The 26469-nt window shown below is 48.9% G+C and overlaps 9 protein-coding genes across 9 annotated transcripts; 2 read left to right on the forward strand and 7 right to left on the reverse strand.

The window, feature by feature from the left end:
* Nucleotides 1–1574: 1574 nt before the first annotated feature.
* Nucleotides 1575–3148, reverse strand: VTN77DRAFT_8836 (uncharacterized protein; the record flags this gene model as incomplete). The annotated part of the gene is made up of 5 exons (XM_069425377.1): nucleotides 1575–2215; nucleotides 2271–2585; nucleotides 2648–2714; nucleotides 2771–2903; nucleotides 3027–3148. The coding sequence occupies 5 exons, from the start codon at nucleotides 3146–3148 to the stop codon at nucleotides 1575–1577; spliced, it is 1278 nt and encodes a 425-aa protein (XP_069274305.1).
* Nucleotides 3149–4959: 1811 nt separating this feature from the next.
* VTN77DRAFT_8837 (uncharacterized protein) lies at nucleotides 4960–6993 on the reverse strand (the record flags this gene model as incomplete). Its single annotated transcript, XM_069425378.1, has 2 exons — nucleotides 4960–6749; nucleotides 6837–6993. 2 exons carry the CDS (start codon nucleotides 6991–6993, stop codon nucleotides 4960–4962), a joined length of 1947 nt encoding a protein of 648 aa, XP_069274306.1.
* Nucleotides 6994–7728: 735 nt separating this feature from the next.
* VTN77DRAFT_8838 (uncharacterized protein) lies at nucleotides 7729–8988 on the reverse strand (the record flags this gene model as incomplete). The annotated part of the gene is made up of 3 exons (XM_069425379.1): nucleotides 7729–8328; nucleotides 8387–8869; nucleotides 8965–8988. 3 exons carry the CDS (start codon nucleotides 8986–8988, stop codon nucleotides 7729–7731), a joined length of 1107 nt encoding a protein of 368 aa, XP_069274307.1.
* Nucleotides 8989–9498: 510 nt separating this feature from the next.
* On the forward strand, nucleotides 9499–9937 carry VTN77DRAFT_8839 (uncharacterized protein; the record flags this gene model as incomplete). The annotated part of the gene is made up of 2 exons (XM_069425380.1): nucleotides 9499–9513; nucleotides 9584–9937. 2 exons carry the CDS (start codon nucleotides 9499–9501, stop codon nucleotides 9935–9937), a joined length of 369 nt encoding a protein of 122 aa, XP_069274308.1.
* Nucleotides 9938–10284: 347 nt separating this feature from the next.
* Nucleotides 10285–11956, reverse strand: VTN77DRAFT_8840 (uncharacterized protein; the record flags this gene model as incomplete). The annotated part of the gene is made up of 3 exons (XM_069425382.1): nucleotides 10285–10598; nucleotides 10655–11837; nucleotides 11894–11956. The coding sequence occupies 3 exons, from the start codon at nucleotides 11954–11956 to the stop codon at nucleotides 10285–10287; spliced, it is 1560 nt and encodes a 519-aa protein (XP_069274309.1).
* Nucleotides 11957–15008: 3052 nt separating this feature from the next.
* On the reverse strand, nucleotides 15009–15986 carry VTN77DRAFT_8841 (uncharacterized protein; the record flags this gene model as incomplete). The annotated part of the gene is made up of 3 exons (XM_069425383.1): nucleotides 15009–15029; nucleotides 15087–15574; nucleotides 15635–15986. 3 exons carry the CDS (start codon nucleotides 15984–15986, stop codon nucleotides 15009–15011), a joined length of 861 nt encoding a protein of 286 aa, XP_069274310.1.
* A 4423-nt stretch (nucleotides 15987–20409) lies between these two features.
* On the reverse strand, nucleotides 20410–21447 carry VTN77DRAFT_8842 (uncharacterized protein; the record flags this gene model as incomplete). The annotated part of the gene is made up of 6 exons (XM_069425384.1): nucleotides 20410–20778; nucleotides 20849–21030; nucleotides 21090–21101; nucleotides 21161–21198; nucleotides 21262–21319; nucleotides 21375–21447. The coding sequence occupies 6 exons, from the start codon at nucleotides 21445–21447 to the stop codon at nucleotides 20410–20412; spliced, it is 732 nt and encodes a 243-aa protein (XP_069274311.1).
* Nucleotides 21448–22001: 554 nt separating this feature from the next.
* On the reverse strand, nucleotides 22002–22887 carry VTN77DRAFT_8843 (uncharacterized protein; the record flags this gene model as incomplete). The annotated part of the gene is made up of 6 exons (XM_069425385.1): nucleotides 22002–22195; nucleotides 22253–22284; nucleotides 22346–22491; nucleotides 22556–22656; nucleotides 22718–22765; nucleotides 22830–22887. 6 exons carry the CDS (start codon nucleotides 22885–22887, stop codon nucleotides 22002–22004), a joined length of 579 nt encoding a protein of 192 aa, XP_069274312.1.
* A 237-nt stretch (nucleotides 22888–23124) lies between these two features.
* On the forward strand, nucleotides 23125–25609 carry VTN77DRAFT_8844 (uncharacterized protein; the record flags this gene model as incomplete). The annotated part of the gene is made up of 5 exons (XM_069425386.1): nucleotides 23125–23699; nucleotides 23765–24029; nucleotides 24083–24658; nucleotides 24716–25379; nucleotides 25455–25609. The coding sequence occupies 5 exons, from the start codon at nucleotides 23125–23127 to the stop codon at nucleotides 25607–25609; spliced, it is 2235 nt and encodes a 744-aa protein (XP_069274313.1).
* Nucleotides 25610–26469: the final 860 nt, after the last annotated feature.

The following is a 26469-nucleotide window of genomic DNA, read 5'->3' on the forward strand; positions in this document are numbered from 1 at the left end:
CCTTTTAGCAAAGTCATGATGAAAGGAACTCGAAACAATTCCTAACTGGAGTGATTATACCCTGGTGATGATGGAATGGAACCCCTTTATTCATGTTATGATTTCTGTCTCTATCACTGTACCTTTATGTAATGTTTTTTGTTTGACTCATAACGAACGTGCTGGAAGAAGTTGGGGGGGGCGGGGGAGAAGCCCCAGTCGGGGAATGAACTGAAATGAACTGACATGAAATGAAATGAAACGAGAAAAAAGGGGGATCTATGACCTATGACATATGACATATGGCAACAAATGGGAACTTATAACCGGAGTGGAAATGGAATGCGTGTATGACATGAGCATGAGTACTATTTTTTTTTAACTTTTTTCCCCCCCTTTTCATGATTGTGATTGTGATCATCGTCGTCTTCATCATCTTCTTTCTGTGCTTCTGTGCTTCTGTGATGAAATGAATGAATCCCTCTTGTTATCCTGGTCTATTATGTCCTCATCTATCATTACGCTATTATGCTATTCTGCTATGCCCCATTATTGTCATTGTCATTGTCATCGTCATCGTCATCGTATCGTTATTGTCATTGTATGTCCTGTAGTATGTATGTACTGTACATTGTTTGAGCGGACGAATTGTACTGTATTACTTACTGTATGTATGTACATTGTGATATCACGGACTCGAACTTCGGACTGAGATCTCAAAGTAAGAAAGATGAACATTGTGAAAAGGAAAAAAAAAAGAGCATGCAGGCAGGTTTTCTCCCTTTTGAATTTTTTTATTTTTTCGTCAATTTATTTCACCGTTTATGTACTGTACGCTCCTGTTTATGGATGTAACTCAACTCAGAATATCTCATCTCAGAGGAATGAATATTCGAATGAATATTCGAATAAATGGATGGTTAGATAGATGGGAGGAATTGTCTTGCCGAACTGCTGCTGCTGCTGTAGTAGTCGTGCGAGATTTCTTCTTCATTTAATATAAATATTGAGAGGTCAATTATTTATTATCCCTAAGAAGGTCTGGTTTCTTCGTCGTTCTGTTAGAGTTGACCAGGTCTTTCTTTTTTATACTGAATCCAGGTGAAAATGTTATTTCTTTCTTTCTCAGGATTTTCATTTTTCTTTTTCCCTTCTCATGAGTACTAGCAGAAAACTTGGCCACGATTCAGAAAAAAGCATGATATGCATCTGTACTCTCTTCTCTCCCAGCGCAAGGAACTGTATGTACATACACCAGAACAAGGCTGAACTGAACAAGGCTGATTGCTAACAGCTGATTGCCATTTCGCATGCAAGGGGCTCCGTCTCCAGACGTTATGTTATCTAAACTGTTTAGTTTAAGCTGGGAATTCCGGTCCGATCAAATTTCAACACAGCACTTGCTATGCTACTACACAGGTGGTGGGGTCTGAGCCAGCCAGTCTCTCGACAAAATTCCATTCAAGCGGGCAAGGCAAAGGGGAATCAAAAAGAGAAACTGAAATTATCTAACAATAGACAACTGACCAAGCCGGGACCCAGCTAGTAGTCAAACCCGGAAGCGAAGGAAACAGCCAAATCGTTATAAAACCCGATTAGTGGACGTCCATTCCTCGCTGCAGCGATGCTTCGAGGTCGTTTGCGTGGGGGCCGCCTGCGGCGATCGCCTCCTGAGGCCGAGGTTCGTCTTGCTTCCAATCACCCTGACTGTTTTCGGGAATTGGCACATTGGTCTGCTGGCCCAACTGCTGTTGCTGCTGACCGGGAACAGCCGCCTGCGACTGCTGCCGGACAAGCGCGCGGAACCGGACCACCTCATCCAAAATCATCTTGCGCATCTCTTGGATATCGTCCACCACCTCGAAGTGGAAGTCGAAAGTCGTGGGACAGGTAGGCTCGTCCGAGGCGTCATGCCAGATGTGAAGGTAGCGGTGCTCGAGAGCTTCCTCGACTGAGATACGCTGCGACGGGTCGAAAGCGAGCATGCGATCGAGAAGGTCAAGGGCATCAGGGTTCGCGTTGGGGAAAAGGCGCTGGAAGGGGATTTTGGGCATGAACGGCAGGTTGCGGACGTACTCCTGCGCACGGGGAGATCCTATACGAGACAGCGTCTCCTCGGCGGGGGTTCCAAGATAGTGAAGAATCTGGTTGAGCTGGTCAACGTAGTCGCGACCCTTGAAAAACGGACGGCCTCCAAGCAACTCCGCCAGAATACAGCCAACCGACCAAACATCAACTAAGGATAATCAGCATTGACAGCAGCAGACACGTCGGAAGAACTCTAAACATACTTGCTTTGGTGTAGCTCTGGAAGCTCAGCATAATCTCGGGAGCGCGGTACCATCTGGTTGCAACATATTCCGTCATGTATCCGGCATTCTCCTCGGGGTCGATAGAGAAGCCTCGAGCAAGTCCGAAATCACAAATCTTGAGTTCACAATCGGCATTGACGAGTAGATTACCCGGCTTCAAATCTCGGTGCAGAACATTGGCGGAGTGAATATATTTCAAACCACATAGAATCTGGTAGATAAAGGACTGGAAATGGGCATCCGTCAACGGCTGGCCTGAGCGAATGATGGCCGCCAGGTCACACTCCATCAACTCTGCAGAAGGTTAGCGACTGGTATCAGCGAAAACCTCAAATAAAGTCGACCCATTTACCTACCCTCATAAAGGTATGTCTCGTTAAAATTGTCCGGTCGAGGAATGTCCATGTCGTACAGACATGTGATCTAGTCCGCCAGGTCAGCTCCGATCGGCGAATGATTACGGCGATTGGGGGACGAACATTACGATGGCCTCGGAAGTGCTGCAACAGCTTGATCTCTCTCAGAGCGCGCTTGGCAAGGATCTTCTTGCTGAACACATTTGTGACCTTTTTGATGGCAACGCCTTCGTTGGTTTGCGTGTTGACTGCGGCACTGCATCCCACTTGTTCAGTCAAGTCTGCTAAAGACCAACGCAATTGAAGGAGACACGGGAGGCAGTGTTATTTCGCTTCAAAAAAAGGATAAAGAGAAAAGAGTGGGAGACAAAATACGCACCAAACGATACCGTAGGCACCTTGACCCAACTCCTTGGTCACATTGTATCGCTCGTCAACGATGAAGTCCTGGTTAAAAACCTTGAACACTTTACGGCCTTGTAGATGTAGATCTGACGACATAGTGGCTTTGACCGATCGCTCTTTTCCCCTTGAGCTCTGCTGTCTGGAGAATCAACACGTGGGAAAGCGAAGGGAACTCGGAGTCGCAATGCTCGTTCCGAATTCGAGGAGGAAGGAGGGAAAACGGGATTGATGGCACTGGCGATGACGACAATGTGCCACTGAAACTATTCTGGGATCCAGGTCAGGAATGCCACGCGAAACACTGTTCCAGTGTTTCTGGCGGAAGTCAGCGGTCGAGATGGCAGTGAAATAACGAGAGGCCCGCAATTAGCTCTGGGTGGAGACGAGATGGATGATGATCCGCAACGTCTCCCAGCGCCGCATCAACGAGTGGGAAACAAACCCAACGACTTTGTCGCTTTGACTCTCAAGAAAAAGGCAGTGAGGGAGAGAATCGAAAAGCAGGACGCGGCAGCACAGAGCCCGTTGCCGCTATCTGTCGGCGGTCTTGGGGCTGGAGAAAAAGGGAGGGGAAACGAGGGGCAGCGATGGGACTAAGTGAGTGATTGGGTCTCCGTAAGGCGGCGCAAGTGAACGTAAGCTGCAGCGTGCAGCTTGATCACTCCGTTATTGACTCCACAACAAAAGCAGTCGGTGTCACAGGAAGAACGGTCTGGACAGGCCAGATTATTATTCAGGTAAATTGACCTGAGGGAAGTACAAGGATGATGAAAGAACACGAAGAAGATGAGAAAGGACCAGATTCACCAGCACAGGAGAACGATTGACACGGTCAAAAGATGAGGTGAGATGGATATCGTAGTAGGATTGATGTGCTGGAGTTGGTCAGCGCCGAGGGGCTGAGGGGGAGGTGGAGAGCAACAGGTCGAACTTTGGTAGGTGTCTGCCCTCAACCGCTGGGGAGGATACGTGTGTCTGTCGCAACTATTGGTCCAGCACGAGTCAAACCTTTCAGGTGCTAATAACTACGGGCAGGTAGATTCTTATTATTATCGTATGTCTGTGGCTTGAAAGGATGATCTGTCTTTGGTCCGCCGTTCCAGGCCTGCATCTGTAGGACTACTTATAAGTTAAACACTCACAGGAGAGTAAATAATAAAAGAGGAGTGATGGCAGAAAGATATACAAGACCCTTTACTGTTGTGGCACAGAGAGTAATCAATATTAGTTGGAGACGCTAGAAACAACAGGCGGCTGATGTTTCAGGGCATGCACTCAATTAATTAAGGTCGCAGCAAGGGCCAGTCGACTCCGCTTCAGCCTTAAATCTTAGCATGCACGTTCCCTCCTGAACTCCGCTAATACCAGTCTCAAACAGAGGCAAAGAGAAATGACTGGTAACGATACACTAATGCAATCTGTAGGGATCATCCTGTTCACAATGATAAGTAGGAGTGATGGAAGAGTGCAAATCACAGACCGACGGCTCGAAGTCATAATCCAGACCCACAAGGCTAAGGGATCGTTCCGCAGACCAAATTGAACTAAACAAAGGGAAGGGTCGGGAAATGAGGCATAAGGATTCAAGGCGGTCTTCCATCGGACCAGGCCTCAAAAATGGGGTATATTTTCCTCTGTAGTCGGAAAGAAAAGAAGAGAAACAAAGAAGAGAAAACAAAAAAAAAGTACAAGGAGACATGGAAAATATCTCATGTTAATTTCATAAGTTCATGCTGTCCTTATGCAATGCTCGCTAAAAGATGGACCATAGTTGTATTTTACAGCATCATCCAGTAAATCAAGATATCCCGTAAAATCTGCCAGACATATTCCATAGAGTCATTCATATAGAGGCAAAAAAAAAAAAGATACTCGCTCGAACGCTTGACTCGCTAGGCAACAAACAATCAAGGTTGATAATAAGATCGCCACCAGACCCCCATACAAGCTGCGACCATCAAGTCGAGCATCTTGATCCCTTCATCTTCGACAATCAGCTTCCCCAGCTTGGCGCTTTTACCGCGCAACCCACCGCCAGCATGTTCTCGCGCCAGCGACAGATCGAACTTGTCTTCATCAGTGGGCGTATTCTCGTCCTGGTCGGAACTGGCATTGGAATTCGTGCGGACATGGAATGATGACGATACGGAAGGAGATTCAGGACCAGATCGGGAGCCTGGACGGGAGTGCCGCACGCGTTGTATATTCGAAGTCAAAATCTGGGCCAGAGAGCCGCGCTTCGTTTTGTCGTTCACTGAGGTCGAGAAAGTAGGACGAGATGGAGGTTGATGTTGATGTTGGCTATGGGGATGATGCCCCAGCGGGAATGGAACGTTGAATCGTATTTCGGCCACAGTTACTGCCGGGTTCTCGGTACTCGCCGACGGCCCCGGGATAGTATGCTTGCATTTCAGACTGCGACCATTGACACTGGCGACGAATGAGCAGGTCCCGTTCCACGGCGAGGTGAACGTGTAGTAGCCGCTCTTCATTCTAGAAGGGGTGAACTTGATGTGGGATTCGGCTACCCCAGAATTCGTCAGGTCGGCAAACTGTCTCGAGTCATCATGTCGGTGACTATGACTGTGGCTGACAGCCTGAACTTTTCTGCAGAATTTCTTCGGACCAACATCCGTCGCAGATGGAGCATTCTCAGCCTTAGAAGCTGGCGTGCTTAGTGTCTGTGAAGGGGGCCCATTACGGCTTATCGAGGGAAGGTTCAGTCCTAAGCTGGCGAGTGACAGAGTATCATCGTTATTTACAAATCTCCCATACCCCGGTGTTGAGATCTCTATGTCGATTGCACTCCTGTCCGCGTCAGACCCAGATATGGTCCCAACATTCCACTGACTCCCGTGGGCAGGGTCTCGGCGGATAAGTGTGATATGGAACCTAGAATCTCGCGCACCGTCCGGGTTGGTCCTTGTTGGAGATGGCATGTTCCGCCGGTGGGAGTCGGTAGCAGGCACACCAGGTTCTCTAAATGAAGAGTCGCTGGGCGACAGCTTTGGCACTACTTGCGGTCGTGGAGCATCCAAACTTGATCGAAAGCGTGAATCCGTGTCATGACTATCCATTGGAGGCCAAGTAGGCGAGTGTCCAAGGTCTGCGCTCCACCTGGTTTGATATGAGACATCACCACCTGCGAAACGAAGCGACGAGTCATTTTGCTTGGGCAAGGAAGTAAGAGGACGGCGTGGAATGTTAAATTTCTTCGTATTGTCATTCGCTTCCGTTATGGAGGAAACCGGTCGATCACCAGGCACCTGTTTCCCGATCGAACCCTCAATCTGCGCATTCTCTGCTTCGGGTCGATAATCAGACGCCTCGTTCGGCCGTGGTCGAGAGACGGGCTGCCTTTGAATTGGATCAGAGACTGGTGGCCTGGCATTTTCGACACTCTCTTGATGCGGCGGCGGTGGAGGAGGAGGAGGAGGAGGAGTTGGCTCTGTTCTCCCTCCAACCGGTTTGCGACGGAAACTGTTTAGCCGCGCAAGGGTTGCAGCAGACAGTCCAGTCCTCGATTGTCCTCCGTGGGAAGCAGCCTCTTGCTGCTCTCGATCACGCTCTAATTCAATGGCTCGCAACACGGCCTCATCCTCCGCGCTTGCAACATGTAAATAGTATAGAGACGCATTGATGGCCTCGGCGGACACACTTGACTTTGTCGGAGGTTTCAGAGGAGTCAAGACGACGTCTGATCAGAGCACAAGCCCTGTCTTGTTAGAACATGTCCGATAAACTTAGGATATCAAATGTGTTGGGGGAAACCGTCTATATTTACCTCTGCTCCCCGGGACTCGGACAATATATAGCACGAGCGGATCAAGCGGTTGCTGGGTGGGATTTCGCGGATATGCGGGGGGGTTGGAGGCTATCGCAGTAATTGATGACAGAGATCTTGCCTCGACAGGTCCCTGGCCGGTGGCAACTTGCGCCATGGATCTTAGATTGTATCATGGATGCGTACTGGCTGTGGCGTAGAAAGCGGAAGTCCGTCACCTTCCGCGGCGGTGGAATCCCGTACACTCGGTAAGCAGTGGGGAATAGAAAGCATGACCCCCTCGCGAGTCGTCACGGCGGGCCCAACAGACACCGTGAAATTCTGGCACAAATTACTGTGCAATGCAGAAGTGGCCATAAATCACTGCCAGGGATTATTCCTGTAGAAAGGATACAGGAGTCGTTTTGTCCCTGGCCTCCAGATGCGTCAAGGAGCAATAGGCAACCAATAACAGTGACAGGGCACAGGCTTCATCATTGTAGGACTGCAGGTTGTTGCTGGAGTTGTAGCCTTATTTGTTAGCGAATTCCAGCAAGTTCTGGTCATGTTGGGCAGGAGCCTTCTTTATACATAGAATACGACGAGCATACGTGGCGCGCTGTGGCTGAGCCCTCAGAACGGTATGTTAAACCAACGTGGACGGCCTCTGGAGGGTTACATCAAAAAACCAAAGAGGTTGGTACACTCTGGCATATGTATATGTCTCTGGTATCTTCAAAGTAATAAGAAAAACGCTACACACAGTGCAGTCTTGCTAACACGCAAAGCAAGGAAACAATAACCCCGTCTTCAAAGGAGAATAAACGAATGAGACAAAGAAAGTTCAATATGACTCCTAAGCTCTGGCCTGCAGATTATGCCGTTTTGCAAACATAAGATCTAATGACCCAAGTTAGACAACCGTCTCGGACCTTTCGCCCTCGGCAATGACAGGGACGCTGAGTCCCCGATCCGGGCTTTGCAATACCAGCTGTTCATGCCGTCGAGCACGCAGGAATTCACTAACAGAACGAATCAAAATGAACCAGCCGACGATCATTAGAATATAAGAAATCCATTCACTGGTTGTGATGGCGGATAATGCATCCGTTCCGCCGCCTTGACTCTGAGCCCCAACGGCGGCGGCAGCATTGTCGCCAATTGAATTCGGGTTGAAATCATGACTATTGGGATCCGGTGGAGGCGCATACTGCTCTCCATCGGCATCAGACTTGGAGTCACCGCTTCCTTTCATGTAAAATCCGTACTGAACGAGTGTGAGGCCTAAACCAGCCTTGCTTCCGTTTTTGGCAGCGTGAGTTGTGTGTAGAAGATAGGTGAGAAGGAAACCGACAAGCTGGAATGACATTGAGATCATGCCATTCCAGACGAAGGAGAAGACGGACCCAACGGGCAAGCCATCGACGTAAACCTCATCGGAAGACATGCCAGGAGCCATAATCGTAGTTTCCCAGTAAGGGGGTGTTGCATCAGCAGCAGCTTGTTCATACGACTGTGAGGAGCTAGTCAATTAACCGTTTCTACATATCATTGGAGGATTCACCACATACTGGAGGCAGATCTTCCTCATTTTTCTCTCCCCTCTCCGGTTTGGCGCTCAGGTTGGCAAAGACACCATCATTGCCCATTCCAACGACACGCCCTGACGGTGTTGACGAGGAAAACGAAGGGAGAATGGTCACCCTCCTTTGGATCGGTGGATTCCGAGGCCCGTCATCCCTGGATTCTGACGAGGATGCATTGGCGCTCTCGCTGGTGCTCTCATTCCGAGGAGGGGGATTTCCCCGCATTAACCGTTGCCTATCGTCGGGCTCATCGGCTTCATCTGTCTCGTTTCCATCATCGAAGGCCTCCTGTAACGTCTGATCGGCCTCATTGCGCATGGGGTCATCACTAAGGAGACGACGTGATGAAGGGGATGACGATCGCGAGTGAAAGGATGGAGGCGGCGACGAAGGGATCTGTTGTCTTGAAGTTGGAACCTCAGGGGAGGATTCTACTTCGTTATCGTCGTCGTCATCATGGGCGTTAACCTGATTCAATAATTAGCACTCATGATCCAGCCGAAAGTTGTGTTGATTCATGGAGGAGATGGCTGCCTAAGCGGTAACCAACCCGGCTGCCTTACCCGTTGGTAGCGCTGCGAGCTCATGACTGAGCTGAGCGAAAAAAGACTACAAGGAGAAACAAAACAAGATCTATAAAGGAGAAGAGACTGCAAGGAGGACAAGAGACTGAAAAGGAAAGAAAAGGAAAGTGGGAGATGGACAGGAGGATGGGCGAGGTAGGCGACCTGGACGTGGATGGAAGGGGATGGAGGCTGGAGATGACGAGGGGAGGCGATCGATCGATCGGGCGGAGGCGCGGCTGACCGCCTGACCCGCGATGGATGCCTTCTTTTCCAGGCAACAATACGAATCCAATTACCTTGCTGGTTTGAGAAGGCAGAGGGCGATAACAATTACTGCGAAAAAAGGTTCTCGACCAGCTCTCTACCGCACACCAATTGCGTTCATGTATCATACATTTATAATTAATTTCTTCCGTTCTTTCATTCTCTAATATTTAGCTGGCGAGCCATCGTACATTTGATTTACAACCACTCTTTCTATACCTGCGCATAGCTAGTGTCTTTATAAAGCAAGCACAAGCAGACGCAACAATGTCCAAACCCTCGGTACGATGGGATTCATCCGTTCCTTCTGGCTATAACCTCTGCATCGCATTATTAACAGAACCTTCCACAGACACTTCACGCCCGCATCGCCCACCTCATCAAGCATTGGCCCGCAGATCCCGTGCGCCCATCCTCCGTCTCTGTTCAGACCTATCTAGAATCTCGTCTTCCCAAGTCTGAAGGAGGAGCAGCAAGCTCTCCGCAACAAGGAAAATCACCTCTCTCCGAATCCTCCGTCAATGCCCTCTATTCGCTGCTTGACAACCGCTACAGCAAACGCTATCCGCTGCCGCACAACCTGCGCTATCCCGCCAGCAATCCAGACCACTATGATGCGGTAGTGCGGGAATTCGAGGAAGCTCCGAATAGAAACTGGCTGGGCAGACTGGCGAAGAGGTTGAAGGGAATGTTGAGGTTCAAGTAGCAAGCTCAGTTTGGCACCGGATTTGATTTTCTATTCAAATCTGGCGGAATCTAGTCACACTGAGCTCAGCTCCTGTAAAAATATCTTATTTTTGGGTTGGTTTGGATTTACGATTCTGTACACTATGTTCAACTACGGCGCATGGTTTTACGAACTGGTCTGAGAGGAAATGAAGAATTTGGAAAGAACCTACATTGTCATTTTTGATATTTTTCTATCCCAAAAAACGGCGGGGGAAAGACATATATACAGAAGGAAGATGCCTAACATTCCCATCATTTGACGTGACATCCAGCAGCAACAGTATGAAATAGTGACATAATAACCGCGCAGAAAGAGAATTACTTTCACAGCATCGGCTTGAGATCATCGGCCACACGGAAAGGAGCGCCAGTCTTGGCCCGGATCTCATCAACCGTGACGCCATCAGCGATTTCAATCAGGGTCAGACCCTCAGTGAAGTCGACATCGAAGACAGCCAGTTCGGTGATAATGCGGCTGACGCAAGCTTTGCCCGTGAGCGGGAACTCGCACTGCTTGAGGATCTTCGGATTGCCGTTCTTATCCGTGTGTTCCATCGTCACGACAACCCTGGTGGACGAGGGGTTAGAGACAAGATCCATGGCTCCACCAAAGCCCTTGATCTTGCCGGGCAGCATCCCTGCACCCACATTAGCATGAATTGAAGAATACAGAGGAAACGAAATTGTCACTTACAATTTGCGAGGTCACCCTTTGCGCTGACCTGCATAGCTCCCAAGATGGTCAAGTCAATGCGTCCAGAGCGAATCATGCCAAACGACTCATCACTGCCAAAGACTGCGGCGCCGGGCCGCAGAGTTACAGTTTCCTTTCCAGCGTTGATCAGATCGGGATCCTCCTGGCCTTTCTTCGGATAAGGACCCAGACCCAGAATACCGTTCTCCGACTGCAGCATCACCTCGATAGACGGGTCGACATAGTTAGGGGCCAGCATGGGCATGCCAATCCCCAGATTTGCGTACATGCCGTTTTTGAACTCCTTCGCGGCGCGACGCACGATCCGCTCACGCTTGCTGGCGGTGTCACCCTTACCCAGGGCGGACAGATCAGCGCCGTCATCCTCCTTTGCGAAGGTGTATTTCTCAATCTTCTTCTCCTCGGTGCTCTGAATAACACGCTGGACGTAAATACCAGGCAGATGCACGGCCGCCGGCTCGATTTCGCCCACCTCGACAATGTGTTCAGCCTCGACGATGGTCATCTTGGCGTTGCGACCCATGCAGCCGTTGAAGTTAGCGGCTGCGTATCGGAACTGGCAGTTGCCCAGCTTGTCGGCCTTCCACGCCTTGACGAAGGCGTAGTCGCCTTTGATCGCCTCCTCCATCACATAGCTTTTGCCGTCAAAGACCTTGACATCCCGGGGTTTGCTGTACAAAGCCACCGTCCCGTCGCTGTTGAACTTTAGAGGTAACTCGCCAGTCTGGACGACCGTTCCAAACGCAGCTGGGGTGTAGAAGGCGGGGATTCCAGCGCCACCAGCACGGCAACGCTCAGCCAGCGTGCCCTGAGGCGTCAATTCAAGCTCGATCTCGCCGTTGAGGTACATGCGTTCGAAAGTCTTGTTTTCTCCGACATAGCTGGCGATCATCTTCTTGACCTGCTTGCTAGCAAGGAGCAAACCGAGGCCGGAACCATCAACACCAGCGTTGTTGCTAACAGCGGTCAAGCCTGTGATCGAGGGGTTGTTCCGGACAGCATTGATCAGGGTATCGGGGACACCACACAGACCAAAGCCCCCTGCCAGAAGAGTAGTATTGGACTTCATGTCCTTAATAGCCTCTTCGGCCGAGGGGAAGATCTTATTGATCTCATTTCGTCTCACGGAACTCGAGAAAGCACGGGCAAGGAATCTCTGGTGCTGAGAAGGTGTCAGTGATTTCGCTGAATGTACATTGCCAGGGCGGAACATTTTACCTTGGCAGGATCCGAGGAGAATTGCCTTGCGAGTCGCAGGCAAGACCTAAGTTGAGACGACATGATGTGTGGATTTTTGCTATCTTGAAGAGGAAAAGCCCAGCTCTTCTTGACTGTGCTTTTTGCAAGTGAGTGTGGTGGTAATCGCTATCAGACGATATCCCACCTAGATACGTCTCTAGAACGCGGAATGCAATCCGGGGCAGATCGGAGGTGGAGCCCGGGCATGCAAGCCACCGGGCCAATTCCGCAGTCTGCGCGTTGATATTCTCAGATATAGATATTTCTTTGTTGCAGTTATTATTGTCAATCAAGCACGAAAAGAGATTTCAACTGTAAGCTGGAAATCTCCGAGTTAGAAAAGAGCAGCTGCTGAATACCACTCCGCACACTCAGGTAAATAAGCTTGTTCGCCTACCCCAGGAAATACCCGCACGTTCGATCTACTCCGTACCTAGGTACCGGTTCTGTCCTGCAGATTAGCCAGGGCCCAGGGAGCTCAGCCTCCGTGGAAGGAGCTGTATTCTTCACAATCCTCGGTGTCGGCTCCGCTCGCCGGACCGATAACAGATGTGGCCCGCAGGTTACTTAAAGATCGAACAAGAACAAAAAAGTAGTAAAAGCTTTGGTGATTCAAATAGGCTGCTCCGATTCTTCAGAGCAGCATAAAATCTTCCACAGTCTTATACCATCATCTGTGCGTCTTCGCCACATCTGTAGATACTGTGTAGGTTGCAAGCGGCTATCAACGGCAGTGATAGATAACACAGATAATCGGCTCCCAATGGATATTCAAACACCCGCGGCAATTTGCAAAGTAACAACCGATCACATGACCCTTGTTGCCTCCCTCCCACACACACCCCACATTATTATCCGATGAAATGACAACCCCGCCTCGGCCCGTGACTTCGGGAGTCGGACCGGGGAGATTCCGAATACCTCCGTGACGCAGAAGTTCAGAACTGTAGTAGTACTCGAGATGAAGGGCATATCAAGAGAAGTAAACATCTTGTTCTGCGTGACTGTTTGAAGAGAAAGTAATGCCTATAAACTACTCCGTACCGAGTACCTAACATAATGCGAGGGACATTCGACACCAGGTAGCAACAAGTTGACCAAACCAATAGTAGTATCCAATTCTGCCGCCAGGGCGGTGTGTCAAAATTACTACATACGGTTAGACCGCCTGTCCAAAATATGAAATGCACGTGACTCAGAAACTTCGCAACTGCTTTCAAGATTTTGTCAGGGATCTTGAGCCTCTCCACTTCTGCCATGTTGTGTGCAGATTTCGGACAGAGTGATGGTTTGACCTTGACCTGCCAGGGACAGGTCAGGTCAGATCAGTGATCTGACCATAATTATGTATTTTCTGAATGCTGTGTCCTGACACAGCCAGGTGGGTGCTTTGTTATTGCTTCATGCACGACTTGTTACTCTCACTAGTCAGTGAGAAGAAGATGGTTGTTTTTGCTCTCTATGAGGGTGATATTAAATTGCATAATCCCCCTCCTCTCTCTTTTTTTTTTGCCCCTATTCATGCTTGAGCCCATACTTTCCATACTTACATGGATAGAGATATCCTCCCACACATGTATACATATACACACCTACAGTAGTACTTATTTGGGCCTGACTCAAAGTCACCTAGTGAGAATATCCTCTTCTCTACATTCACAATTGTGATATTACTTATTTTTCATATGCATTCTTTCTTTTCTGAAAATCGGAGAACAGAGGCCAGAGGTCAATATACTCACTCATCTTGTGTGACTTCTTTCATGTCACATTACATGAGACCTATCTCTTTGGAAAGGAGTGTTTCTTTGTTTTGTACAGTATTCCGCTTTATTATATTTTTTTTCAAATGAAATAGACAGAATGGTAGGTGAGAAGTGCTGTAAGGTTCTCTCCATTCATCTGAGCCTCTGCCCATGGCAGTAAAGAACTATTATCCAGTCTCAGGAACAGAGATGAATACTGATATGGAAAAGTTGCTCTCTGTATATTAAACTTTTCTCTCTCTTTGTCTGATTTCTTCTTTATTCCATCTGTTGATTAGTCCTCGCTTGCTCAGCATCTCTTTGCGGTTGGAGTACGATTTATCATCACCATAAACTGAGCTTGATGAAGAGAAGAACCTACATCTAATCACTGCAACGCCTACCGAGGTCAACCTCTTACAAACCATATATGTATGCGACAGGTTAGCATCTCCTCCAAGTCCTTTGAAAAGAAATCCCAGACGCAGAGTTCACAAGTCGAAGAAGAAAATGGTGCTATGTACTCTAATAATAATTTGTATCCGAATCCCATGTTTCCGCTTCCAAGATAAGATGCTTCAGGCCCTCTCATTCTCGGTGCGACCCCACGGCAGTCAGTGGAAGGATGATACAAAGATAGTAAGTAGAAAAAAGATGAACACACACAAAATAACCCTCCAAATTGCCATTAAATAATTCCCATGACAAAGAGGAAAAAGAGGGGAAAAAATAAGGACGCCGTTCTCGCTCACTAAATTTGGACAAGATCTCTTTTCAAAAAAAAAAAAAAGGGGGCGACAAAAAGGTATAGTGACCAAGGAAAACATAAAAGGCAAAGATATGAGGTATAACGCCATGTTACACGGTTGTCAGCTTGCTTCTTATTCCCCTTTTCCAACTCGACTATCATTCTCGACGGAAATAAAGTCGATGAGTGAATCTCGAATGAGCCTGGGAGGTGAGCAGCAAATAAAACTCTCCCACACAAGACTCCCATAATAAGGTTACAAATAAATTAGTTCCTGACGCGCTGCTTCCATCCACCCCAGAAGCATCTGCGACGTCAGCTTTCTCGCCTTCCCCCGCATGGGGAGGTGAAGAAATAAAAAAAAAATTGGTGAAGAGGATCTGCGCACATCACTTCAATCGTCATAACGCCGGCAAGGAAGATAATCCGTAGACAAGACTCATAATTAGAGGAGCTAAGGAAAAGTGACTCATCGGTAGGATAATGGAAGGTAGGTAGGATTTGTACAATGCACAATCAAGATTACGCCGACAAGCTAGATATCCGGCTGACGTGGATTATGGTCCATATCCAAAGCCAAGCCAAACCACATCCTCACCGTTTAGCGGTCCGGATTAGTGACCTGGATCACGATGTCAGTTCGCGGTCTGTCACCCTTCAGCACCGCTAGTCAACTCACCTTCAAGATTCTCCTCGAGAAATCTTCATCATCGGCAATACTGCCATTGCTTTGGCGTCGCTGAGCCATGTAGTCGCCGTCCCACCTGGAATCAGTCATGGAACTCGTGGATATTGGCTTATTCGGGTTAACGAAGCTGTTGATGCGGGCATTGCGGCGGTACTCCTCCTCTACCTCCTTTCTCTTCTTATGTCGGAAGAAAAAGAAGGCACCGCCGGCAATGGCGCCGAGGACAATAACTCCCACGACAACACCGGCAGCAATGCCAGCCGTCTTGGATGCACTCCCGGAACTACTGCTCTGGGCATCGGCACCGGGCTGGACCGCCTCTGTCACGATGATAGTTTGGCCAGCTTCAGTGATGACTGAAGTGGTTTCGACCGTGGGAGAACCTCCGGCGGTCGTTGAAGACGAAGACGTTGCAGAGAGGGTAGGGACAGTCTTCTCGGTACCGGTGAGAAAAATATTGTAGGCATTACTGCCACCACCTGTAATCCTGTCAGTCCAAATCCGCATCCCTCACTCTGGATTGACACTAGTCCACTTACAGGGTTCTTCGGGCCATCCATTACATGGAGTATTGCACTCGCTGTCCGCGGCCTTTGCCGACACCGGAGGAAGTGCGTTACCACACAGACAATCCCCTCCGTTGTACAAGGCCATGACAGGGTACCCCTGGCCCACACATTGCTCTTGACAATATCCAGAACTTTGGAACGTGTATGAACCCAGATCTTTAAAGCCTTCGGCCGAAGAGTAACACCCCTCTGCAGTCATCGCCTTTAGTGGGAGGGTCGTGGGTGCTGCGGCCGGTGCTGCATGGGGATCGGCTGACACAGATCCGGCCCATAACAGAAGGGACGAGACCGATAAGACGGTGTTGGATGTGAAGTACTTCATCTTGAAGGAAGGACAGGAAAAGAAAAGAAGTCGACACGGACGATAAAACAAACGAAAGGATATCTCGGCGATGTTTGTGATTAAAAGGGACGACCCGCGTAGCCCTTTAGAGTTCACACATTCACACGTGTTCGAAAACCGTGACCCTCTCTTGCCCCCCTCTTTCAGTGTCGGTGTCTTCTCAGCTGCTTCGCCTGGACTGATTAACGCGACTGTCGAGTCGAACAAGAGGTTTTGAAGACGCAGGCCAGAAAGACCGTTGTCGGATTAATTAGATGGGATGGAATGGTGATGAAGCACCGAAACGAGATGGGTGTACGGAAAGGATGGAGTGCTGGATTCTGGGGGCAGACGCCGACAGGCGTCGAGTGGTTTGCCCCTGATTTTCTGTGACGCAAGCAATGGCAGAGTGGCCTTGATTCAATGCAGTCTGAGCCCGCGAATCCAACAGAAGAATGACGATAATAATGAGGGACGTTGGGATGCAGAGATCACCGGTATGGAGACTAATTGAGTAACGAAGGAAAGATGGGCAGCAGGAGCCCTCGCAAAAGGGATAAGAAGGACTGTGACGGCGTTTGGCGGAGGAAAGAGGAGGAGGATGGACGGGCCTCACTTCTCCTCCTGAGTTTGCTAGGGACGCGGGAGAAAGCTGGCCCTGGCCGTACTTAATGTACCGGGACGGCAACTGATGGGCCACTAGCGGGCCGAGACACGACAGTCCCTTCCTGTTTTGGCGTTTGGTGCTCTCGACCAGGCATGACCTAGCCAAAAGAGGCCTAGCGCTGCCACCATCGGGGGACATGACCAGGCACGCATGGGCCTGCGAGGCTTCCGCTGCATTGCCTCATTGGCGTTTGCGTTACACAACGTGACCAGGCCTCCTGGTATGGTGACAGGGCAGAATAAAGAAAGTGGAGGGAATGGAAGAGATTACTGCCGCACTTGGTGAACTGGCAGTCCTCAACTCAAAACTTCATGAACCAATCTATTGTAGACCCAGGTCTTCCGCGGTATCCTGTTATCACTACGTTGAAACCTGCTGAGAAATCCAATCTATGAAAAAGAGCAGGAGGCACAGAGTATACGGAGGCTATTTATTACCTGTTCAAAGGGTATGAGGTCGTATCTGACCACGGTAATCCTCGACGGGAAAGAATGAGGTACGGAGTACTCCGTACTCCTGGACGCTCCCATCCAGGCATTTTATCAGAACCTATCCTCCAGTTCTCATCCAGGCGATGGGCGATGATGCGATCACTTATCTATCACTCTGTACCCCGGGTTTGATGATCCATCATCCATCTGAATGCAGCACCTGGGAATTAGGACCAAACTCTCATGTCACATGTGCTTAATCGGCAACCCCCAAACAAGGACGCTGCAGCCCATCCACGGCAAATTCGACCCGAAGCACCCGTTCGTTCTTATTGGCACACCGGACTTGTGGACCCCGTGATTCCGCGCCAGGAACCGACCAGTTGTCCACTAGGAAATGAATGCAATTTTCCCTAGGCGGGTTGACTCCAGGGCTGCAGACACAGAAGCGGCACCGCCGAACCACGCGATCTGCATCACGATGTGCACAACAAAGAAGCGATGCACCGTGTTGACCAACGAATCGATCATCTTCCAGCAATCGATGCATGCCGATCAGATGATAATTAGTTGACAATGGAGGCCCTCTTGTGGCTCAGTTCTCACGCGATCAGCGAACATGATCCGTCATTCCCCGAACTCCGTACTGTGTGCCACAATTTTACTTTGAAGATAAAAGTGTCTGACGGATCATTATGCTTACCGCTTGTTGGCTTCCAACTTTAAGGGAGCGATGCGCCTGTCCTGTGACCTGGACAAGGGAGGAATAAGCATACCTATAAGCATGAGTCCATGGCTTCTCTTACTCAGCCACTTCTCCGTCTCCACCCCAATCGCCCAGGGACCCGCCCCCAAAGGTCCCCGTTCGTTTCGAGTTTGATGACAGTCGCCCTGTACTCCGTACAGTTTGTCAGCACTTCTCCAATTGCTGGTTGTATTATCTCATCTTTCCCACGGTACTCCGTAGTTACTAGTATCAGTTGTTATTTTCTCAGGTAAGCATTAGGGATCATTAGCGGTCCTGTTATCGCCCCAACAATAGTTCTATGAGGTGATCTGAGACAGTTATCTGGCGCGATTCAATCAAACGAGTCCATGATGCGGTTACCCTAATTATGTGCAAGACAGATGCCTGAAAAACAAGTAATACAAACTTAAGTCAACTAAGACCCTTGCTGATTTGTTCACGGGCATAGAACTTGTCACATGACTGATCAATACTTTTGCGGAATGTTACGGCATACTGTACGGAGTACGGAGTATATGTAGTTCTACTCCGTACAGGAAGAAGTATCGCATGTCAGAATGCTCGCCTAAATGGTAAAATGGGGTAAATTTGCCCCCAAAAATACCTCCTTGGAAGCCTTAGAAAATTCGATAGTCCCGTAGGGGCTCTGCCTCACCAGGCTCCTGGGACGTTCTAGCCGCGCTGCCGCCCCATGACCGCAGCTTGATTCAAGGCCTAGAACCTGGACTGTGGTTCCTGCTCGCTGAGTTTACCGTACAGAGTACGGAGTATAGGATGTGTCAATAAATATGATTGATTATGATCATGATCGTGTCTAAATTAATACTGATCAGCTGTTGTGGAAGAGTTGTGTTGCTATCTACGGAGTATTATTAACTACTCCGTACCTAGGTAAGAATCGACAGTCCACGGACTCCCGACTCCAGAGGACAAAAATAGTGACTGGAGTAACTTTGACCGTGGGAAAAAGACGAAGTAATTAAGCTGTACGGAGTACTCCGTATTTATCGACGGATCTCGCGGCTTGTGTTCGCCGGTTCGGCCATACGGGCTGATAGTCGGTGTGTCGCTCCAGACTCAAAGAGACCGAAGAGATGAGACTTGACACTGTTGTGTCTGTACGAAATACAGAATACCCTCTATTATTGACTCTGGTCATTCCTGCCAGGGTCTTGATCACAGCTCCTGTAAGCTATACTCACTTGTTCATAGTTTGCAACTCGAGATTATGGAACACATCGTACCCTTTCGAATAACCCTTTGGAGTACTATCATATGTCGTATTGTGTTGAGTATTACCTCATAAAGCGTATTATTCCTCGACGGAAACCAGGTGGATCGCAAGAGCAGATCCATAATATTTCTGCACGTATTGTGTCACGAATGGCCTGTTCATACACGACGAGGAATCGCCGATGTGATGAAAGACTATAGAGCCCGCACGATGCTGTTGTCCTGATATACTCATCAACCCTTCATTATTTGATTCAAAAATGCGAAAAACTCGGCAGAGTTTCCTCGTTCTTGGAGTCCTTAAGTGGAATCCCGGAAGTGGTCGGGACGACTTCGGAGCTCATCTGCTACCAGTCAATATATACGGAACACCACGGCGCTTCATACCGCTTCTGTTAGGAATGGGTATGTACATACATGGTGAAGACACGATCGATGTTCCTTCCGAGATATCAACCTCGGTATGTAGGTAGTGGTTGGAGGCCCGACGACCGTCTATTCAGGTCCCTCTCTTAAGAGTCCCAGTTCAGACCTCGATTCGCTTTTTTCTTTGTTCTCCTTGATCCATGCAAGCATGCATGTAGCTAGGTACCTACATAGGAAAATCATCTTTTCCTCTTCTTGAGCCTGAGATTCCGTCTCCTCCTTCGACGAGTTTCCTCCGACTCGCGCATATCACCACTCGTAGTAGGAACCGTAGGTCGTTTCGGTCTGCGCGCCTTTCTCGAAGCGGATGTGATGGCTCCCAGAATCATGACTGCTGGTAAGCAACAAAGGGCGACGACGAGTGCGGCAGCCTCAGACATCAATGTGTGGGAGCGTGTGTGTCTGGGGGTGTGGAGTCCGTTGTGTTGAGGGGGGGGGAAGGAAGGCGCTCGATTGGGAACTGGAATAGAATATCAATCCAGGAGAGATCCTCGCCGCCTAGGCAAGGCTTCTTCTGTTGGCAGATATAACCTGATTCCAGTATTGAAAAGAACACTGATTTTGCTCTCTCTCCGCCTGAGAGCATACCTGATATGCTCCTATTGAAAAGCGATGGTCTCGATGGCGTCCGCAATGATGATGTGTTGACGTATGCTTTCCCTAACATTGGCTTTGAGTCTTCGACAAGCCCCATCATTATGGACCTTCATCCTTTTTCTTTGGAGAAGATTCAACAAATATCGCCTGGGCATCTAAACTGTTCAGACATTTTCGATTTCCATTGAAGTCTCATTTTCTACCATTTCTATACCATTTTGTTTTCCGTCACTCTCCACTCCCATGTTTTCCTACCATCATGGCTTGATTGAAGGACAAGCCAACCCAATATACCCGCGTTGCACAGCTAGGATGAAAATTTCAAGGTTTAGGTATATGTAGGGTCTTGCTGACCATGAGGCAGCCGCTCAGAACGAACATAAGTGTCACAGGGTGGAATTCAAAGATAGTATCCTTCGCTACAACTCCCAGAGGTATGTTATCGTGGATCCAGCCTTGCGAAACCCAGTAGGCCATGATACTTGCAATCGACAACGTTGTCGGTATCGGAGTGCCCTCAAAGTATCGCGACTTTCCATCCTTATCCTTGGGGAGGACTGCCACGGTCACGTTGAATCGTGCCAGTCTTGTCAGGCCACACAGAACGAAGAAGGTGAGTATAAGATGGTCAACAGGGGTACGGATGCCAATGGCAAATGCTGCTGCTGCTGGTGCAACGCCGAATGAGATCTGCAAATAAGAACGATGCCAATCAGTGAATCGATATCCCTTCTGATTCAGTTACATCAAACGAGCCTACCAGGTCTGCTAGGGAGTCGAGTTCCTGTCCCATCAGCGACGATTTCCTCCGCCATCTCGCAACCCTCCCATCCATGAAATCGAAGAAGAGGCCGCAAGGCATGAGAGAGAGAGCCGTCCATAATGCCTCAGTGTCTTGCGGATCCGCCAGACAGTAGCGCATCGACGAGAGGATCGACATGACTGTGCACGATGTTCTTAGCTTCGCGTTTCGCACTGTTGCGGAGGTGGTGAGAACTTACATCCACAAAACGCTGCATAGAGAAGTTAGTAAACTCAGCATTGGACATTTTAGAGCAGAGCAAATTCGTACCATTGAGTTCTGTAATGAGATCAGCGAGATGAAGAGCCCTGTAAATCAATTTTCGATCAATGGCCGTTTCAGTGCATTGAACCCCAATGAGAGCCACGAACCTTATCAAGCTAAAGTGACCGCTTTCGGAAGCGAGAAGCATCTTCTGTTTCTCTTGACCTGCTAAAATGTTAAGTCCTGGTCTTCATAGAAGGCGGAAATACTTCAACCATACCGCCGTCGTGTTTGGCTACACCGCCGCCGCTCGATTCCGAGCTTGCTGAGGAATTTGGTGTTCTGCGGGACATGGTAATTGAAGTAGAAGGATGGATGATGAATCTATCAGCAAAATTACTTCATAGACAGCATTGAAATGTGGTTGGGAGGGGGGTCTTGGTTGTGGGAGCAGAAAGATATTCAAGCGCTGTCCAGGATGCCAGGGCGGGCAGTCCGCAAGGATCTGCAAGTTAAGAGTTGTTGACCTTCTCTAGCCACACCGCCGCTGGGGAGACGTCATTGTCTGGAGACAGAGGCGCGCTGGTGTGGCTGAGGCTTGTGCACGAGCCTTCCCGTACAGCTCAAACTTTAATCCGGTGTGCCAAAAATGAGGCTGTGCATAGGAAATTTATGAAAAGGCTATCAACAGCATCAAAGATAACGCTCAGCAAACTGAATCCTCCAGTAATAAGGGAAACATCTGTTTGAAGCTTCATTTTCTTTTTAATTTACAGCGTCTGTATCCAGACGGTAAAACGACATTTTGAGATGCGCATAAAAAATCCAGGAAAACAAAATAATCCGTTTTGAAAGCTTCCGTTTTCCCCCCAACGCCGTAAGAAGACAAATTGGCGAGGCAGAGCACCTAACCACGTCCTCTGGAACCGCCACGACCTCCTCTCGATCCTCCTCCCCTTGAGAAGCCACCGCGGCCGCCACCTCTGGTTCCTCCTCGGCCTCTTGCTCCCGCTGGTCCTCCCCGTCCTCCTCGAGCACCACCTCTGCCACCGCGGGCTCCTCCTTTGCCTGCACCAGCAGCCTTCTTAGGCTTAGTGACACCTGTATGAAGTTAGAATCGGTAGGAATTCAACGCAGATAGGAGTTGGGGTCACGTACTACCAGGCGCGGGCTTCGGCTTTGGCAAAAACCTAGATCAACAAAGTTAGAAACGTGCCGGAAATTTTAAAACTCGGGGATTTCTAATCATACTTCTCCAAAGGCAGCAACTTATCGCTTCCAATATAGAACTTATCGCCAGCCTTGAACGAACTCGCAACGATTCCTTCTTGAGGCTTGACGGTGAAGTAGACCTGGTTAATCGGACCGAGAACCTCGTCAACCTTGCCGATAGGGGTCTACAGAGAAGAAAAAGTCAGTAAGACCATACTGGAAACAACATATAAAGTGTAATCTTCGTACCTTGTTCTCCAGGTAGATTGGCGCGTTGAAGTATGGAATCTTTGGATTAATCGATTCGCACACCATCTCACCCTCGCAAGCATGCACAAATTTGCCCATTTCTGTGCAGTTATTAGCAATAAGCCATTGAAAGAGGGAAGTCTGAAAGAAAAAGAGTCATACCTAAAACTGTGGCAGGTGGTCCGGTAGATTGCTGGAAACCACCACGGCCTGCGCAAGAGATCAGCCAAATGAACTTAGTCGCTGAAATTCAAGTTGATTCAATCTTTCTTACCGCCACGGTTGGCGCCAGTGGCACCGCCACGGCCTCGACCACCCCCACGAAAAGACATGATGGTTGATGGTCGCACTGGAGATGGTGGTTGAGCGGCAGTTTGAAGTTTTCCAAGTGGGAAGCTTAAAGCGGTAAAGTGCAGCCCGTTAGCTTAGTAATTTATCACGTGACACACCGCCTTCTTCCCCTCCAACCCACCGAGAGAATGTGTCATTCATCGCGGATAAAACCCCGCGGCAGTCACGGTCGTTGAAACTTCTCTTTGACAGATTTATCAATCTCAAGGGCTCCAGGCATGGCTTCACACGGGTCCGAAGATCTCCCTACGAGATCGCTCAGCGAGGCTCAAGCCGTCGCTACTGCAGAGTCCGCACACGCTGAGGCGAAGACGGAGACCGAACAGCCCAAAAAGCCGGACACAAAAACGGGCGACTCGCTGCCGGATTTCATCATTGAGCGAAACAGGCTCTTCGAAGAGCTATGGCAGGAACATCTCCGAGAACTCGAGAAAAAGCCTCGTGTAGACATCAATGTGACGATTGATATCGGCGACGGGAACCCATCCACGATCATCGCCAAGTCTTGGGAATCCACCCCTGCCTCCTTCCTCAAGGATCTCCCGAAAGAGTTCAGCGCTAATGTTGTCATTGCAAAGATCGATGGAAAAGAGCTGTGGGATCTGAATCGGCCTCTGGAGAGAGATTGCAAGGTGACCTACCTTCCTTTCGACTCTCCGGAGGGCAGGGAGGTGTTCTGGCATTCAAGCGCTCATTGTCTGGGAGAAGCTTGTGAGCATGAATTCGGATGTCTTTTGTCGCATGGTCCACCCACCGCGCAAGGCTTCTTCTACGATATGGCGATCCCAGGAGGGTATGTTAGCTTGCGAAATGCACATTCCTGTTATGCTCCTGCGAGATGGGCTGACCTTCTGCCAGCCGTGTTGTCAAGGAAACCGATTGGCCGTCTTTGGATAAGAGAGCGGCTCAGATCTTTAAAGAAAGGCAGAGCTTTGATAGGCTGGAAGTGACCAAGGAGAACCTCAAGAAAATGTTTGCGTACAGTAAATATAAGCTCCACTATATTAATCACCTTGTGGAGGGAGAGAAGAGCACCGTTTATCGTTGCGGTACTCTGGTTGATCTATGCCGAGGCCCTCACATCCAGAACACCGGCAAGATCAAGGCGTTCAAGATTATGCAGGTTCGTATATTCGATGATAGCTCTCATCGCCGTGTGCTGACGTACTTCGGTAGAACTCTTCAGCGTATTTCCTCGGCGATCAGGCTAACGACTCTTTGCAACGAATCAGGGGTGTTGCATTCCCTGACAAGAAGCAGATGCAAGAGCACTTGAAGTTCCTGGAAGAAGCTGAGAAACGAAACCATCTGAAGATTGGAAAGGAGCAGGAACTGTTCTTCTTTGACGAAGTGTCGCCTGGGTGTCCTTTCCTTCTCCCTAACGGCACTAAGATTTTCAACGCTCTGCAGAAGCTCTTGCGCTCTGAGTATCGGAAGCGCGGGTATCAAGAGGTGCAGACGCCCAATATGTACGACGTGAGCATCTGGAAGACTTCGGGCCACTGGGCTCACTATAAAGATGACATGTTCAAATTGGACGTTGAGAAACGAGAGTGGGCTCTCAAGCCGATGAACTGTCCTGGTCACTTTATGCTGTTTAACCACCGTGAACGGAGTTACAGGGAATTGCCTCTGAGGATCGCCGACTTTGGAGTCTTGCACCGGAATGAAGCCTCGGGCGCTCTAAGCGGACTGACTCGTGTCCGGAAGTTCCAGCAAGATGATACTCACATTTTCTGCACGCCTGAACAGGTAAATACCTCATATAAGAATAATTATGATTTTTAGCTCTCGCTAATGAATCCAAAGATTTCGTCCGAGATCGAGGGTATCTTCGACTTCTTGAAGTCTATCTACGGGCTGTTTGGCTTCACCTTCAAGCTGAAGCTGTCTACTCGTCCCGAGAAGTACTTGGGCGACTTGGAAACGTGGAACTATGCTGAGGATCAGCTGAAGCAGGCGTTGACCAAGTTCAAAGGCGATGATTGGACGATTGATGAAGGTGATGGTGCTTTCTATGGCCCAAAGATTGACATCACGATTGCCGATGCCCTGAAGCGAGAGCACCAATGCGCGACTATCCAACTTGACTATCAGGCGCCGCTCAACTTCAAGCTCGAATATATGACCAAGGAGAAAGGCCAGGTTCCGGAAGACGCTAAAGCACAAGGCGGAAAAGCTGGGGAACCAGGCCCAGGTCGTGCACGCCCGGTTGTTATCCACCGCGCCATCATCGGCAGCTTTGAGCGATTCCTCGGTATTCTGATTGAGCATTTCGGTGGCAAGTGGCCTTTCTGGATCAGTCCACGGCAGATCCTGATTGTGCCTGTTATGCCGTCGGTCAACGACTATGTCGAAGAGCTGCAGCAGATTCTGCGTGGCGACAAGTTGAATGTCGATATCGACATTAGTGGTAACACTTTGCAGAAGAAGATCCGCACCGGCCAGTTGGCGCAGTATAACTTCATTTTTGGTGAGTTCGATATTTAACTTTCCAACTTTTGTGTTCTCTTCCGCGTGACGATTGGGATGCTAATCTTGAAAACAGTGGTGGGTGCTCAAGAAAAGGAGACCCGATCAGTCAACATTCGCAACCGCGACGACCCAGCCTCCCAGGCCAAGGGTGTTATGGTTCCTCTAGAAGAGGCGCGCGTTAAGCTGAGGGCACTGAGGAAGGAGCGCAGACTTGTCAACGCTCTGTAGATTGAGCTTTTCTGTTACAATGATTGAGCCTGCAGGTCGCCAGAAAAAACAAGTACTGTGTTCAGCCACTCTAGGGCTAGATAGGTTAATTTTCGATTAAAAAGAGCAGATGATGAACTTTGCCATGTAACCTGGCTTATCCCACCTACAGAGGCCCGCTGAGTAGACGATCTTGGAGAAGTAACTAGCAGGACATGACGAGTAAGTAGGGACTACATAAGGGATATACATTGCTCCATGTGAAAAGCTCTGAACAACCGATGACCAGATTGTATCAGCTTTTCGATTTCCCCCTGAATCGAGATTATTTCATATTTACCTTTCTGGACATCTAACCTGAACAAAGTCCAGAAAAGAATGGATGGATGGTGGGTTGAGCCCAGTAATCAATTTAATTTGAGACAATAATAGTGGAGTAAGTAGAGTTTTATAATTTGCCTACAGATACGTAGTAAATATATAGTTTTTCCTTTTTTTTACAAATCGCGTTCATACCACGAGTTTTCGAGCTTTCTGAGTTATATGTGTCATCCTGGTTTGCTGAGCTTAGCAAGAGACAGTCAATTATTACAGTAGTATAAGATGTTGGAGATACATAGCTAGGTAACCTACAATCTGACCAACATTCCTAAGATTCCAAGGTTTAGGTAGGGCTGCTGACCTTGCTGACTTCGCTGACAGGAGTAAATCCATCCAGACTTGTCAGCCTCACTGCGATGTACAAGTACTGTGCATACGAGCATTCAGTAAGCAGGAGTAGGATAAAAGATTATTTACTAGGAACTGCCAAGTTTGGCACTGGATGAGTGGGATGCTAATAATTAAAAGAAAAAAAAAAGAATAATACTGCAAGTCAGGTA

The sequence above is a fragment of the Rasamsonia byssochlamydoides genome (genome assembly GCF_041956645.1).
Source record: "Rasamsonia byssochlamydoides strain NRRL 3658 unplaced genomic scaffold VTN77scaffold_79, whole genome shotgun sequence".
In the NCBI taxonomy this organism is placed as follows: domain Eukaryota; kingdom Fungi; phylum Ascomycota; class Eurotiomycetes; order Eurotiales; family Trichocomaceae; genus Rasamsonia; species Rasamsonia byssochlamydoides.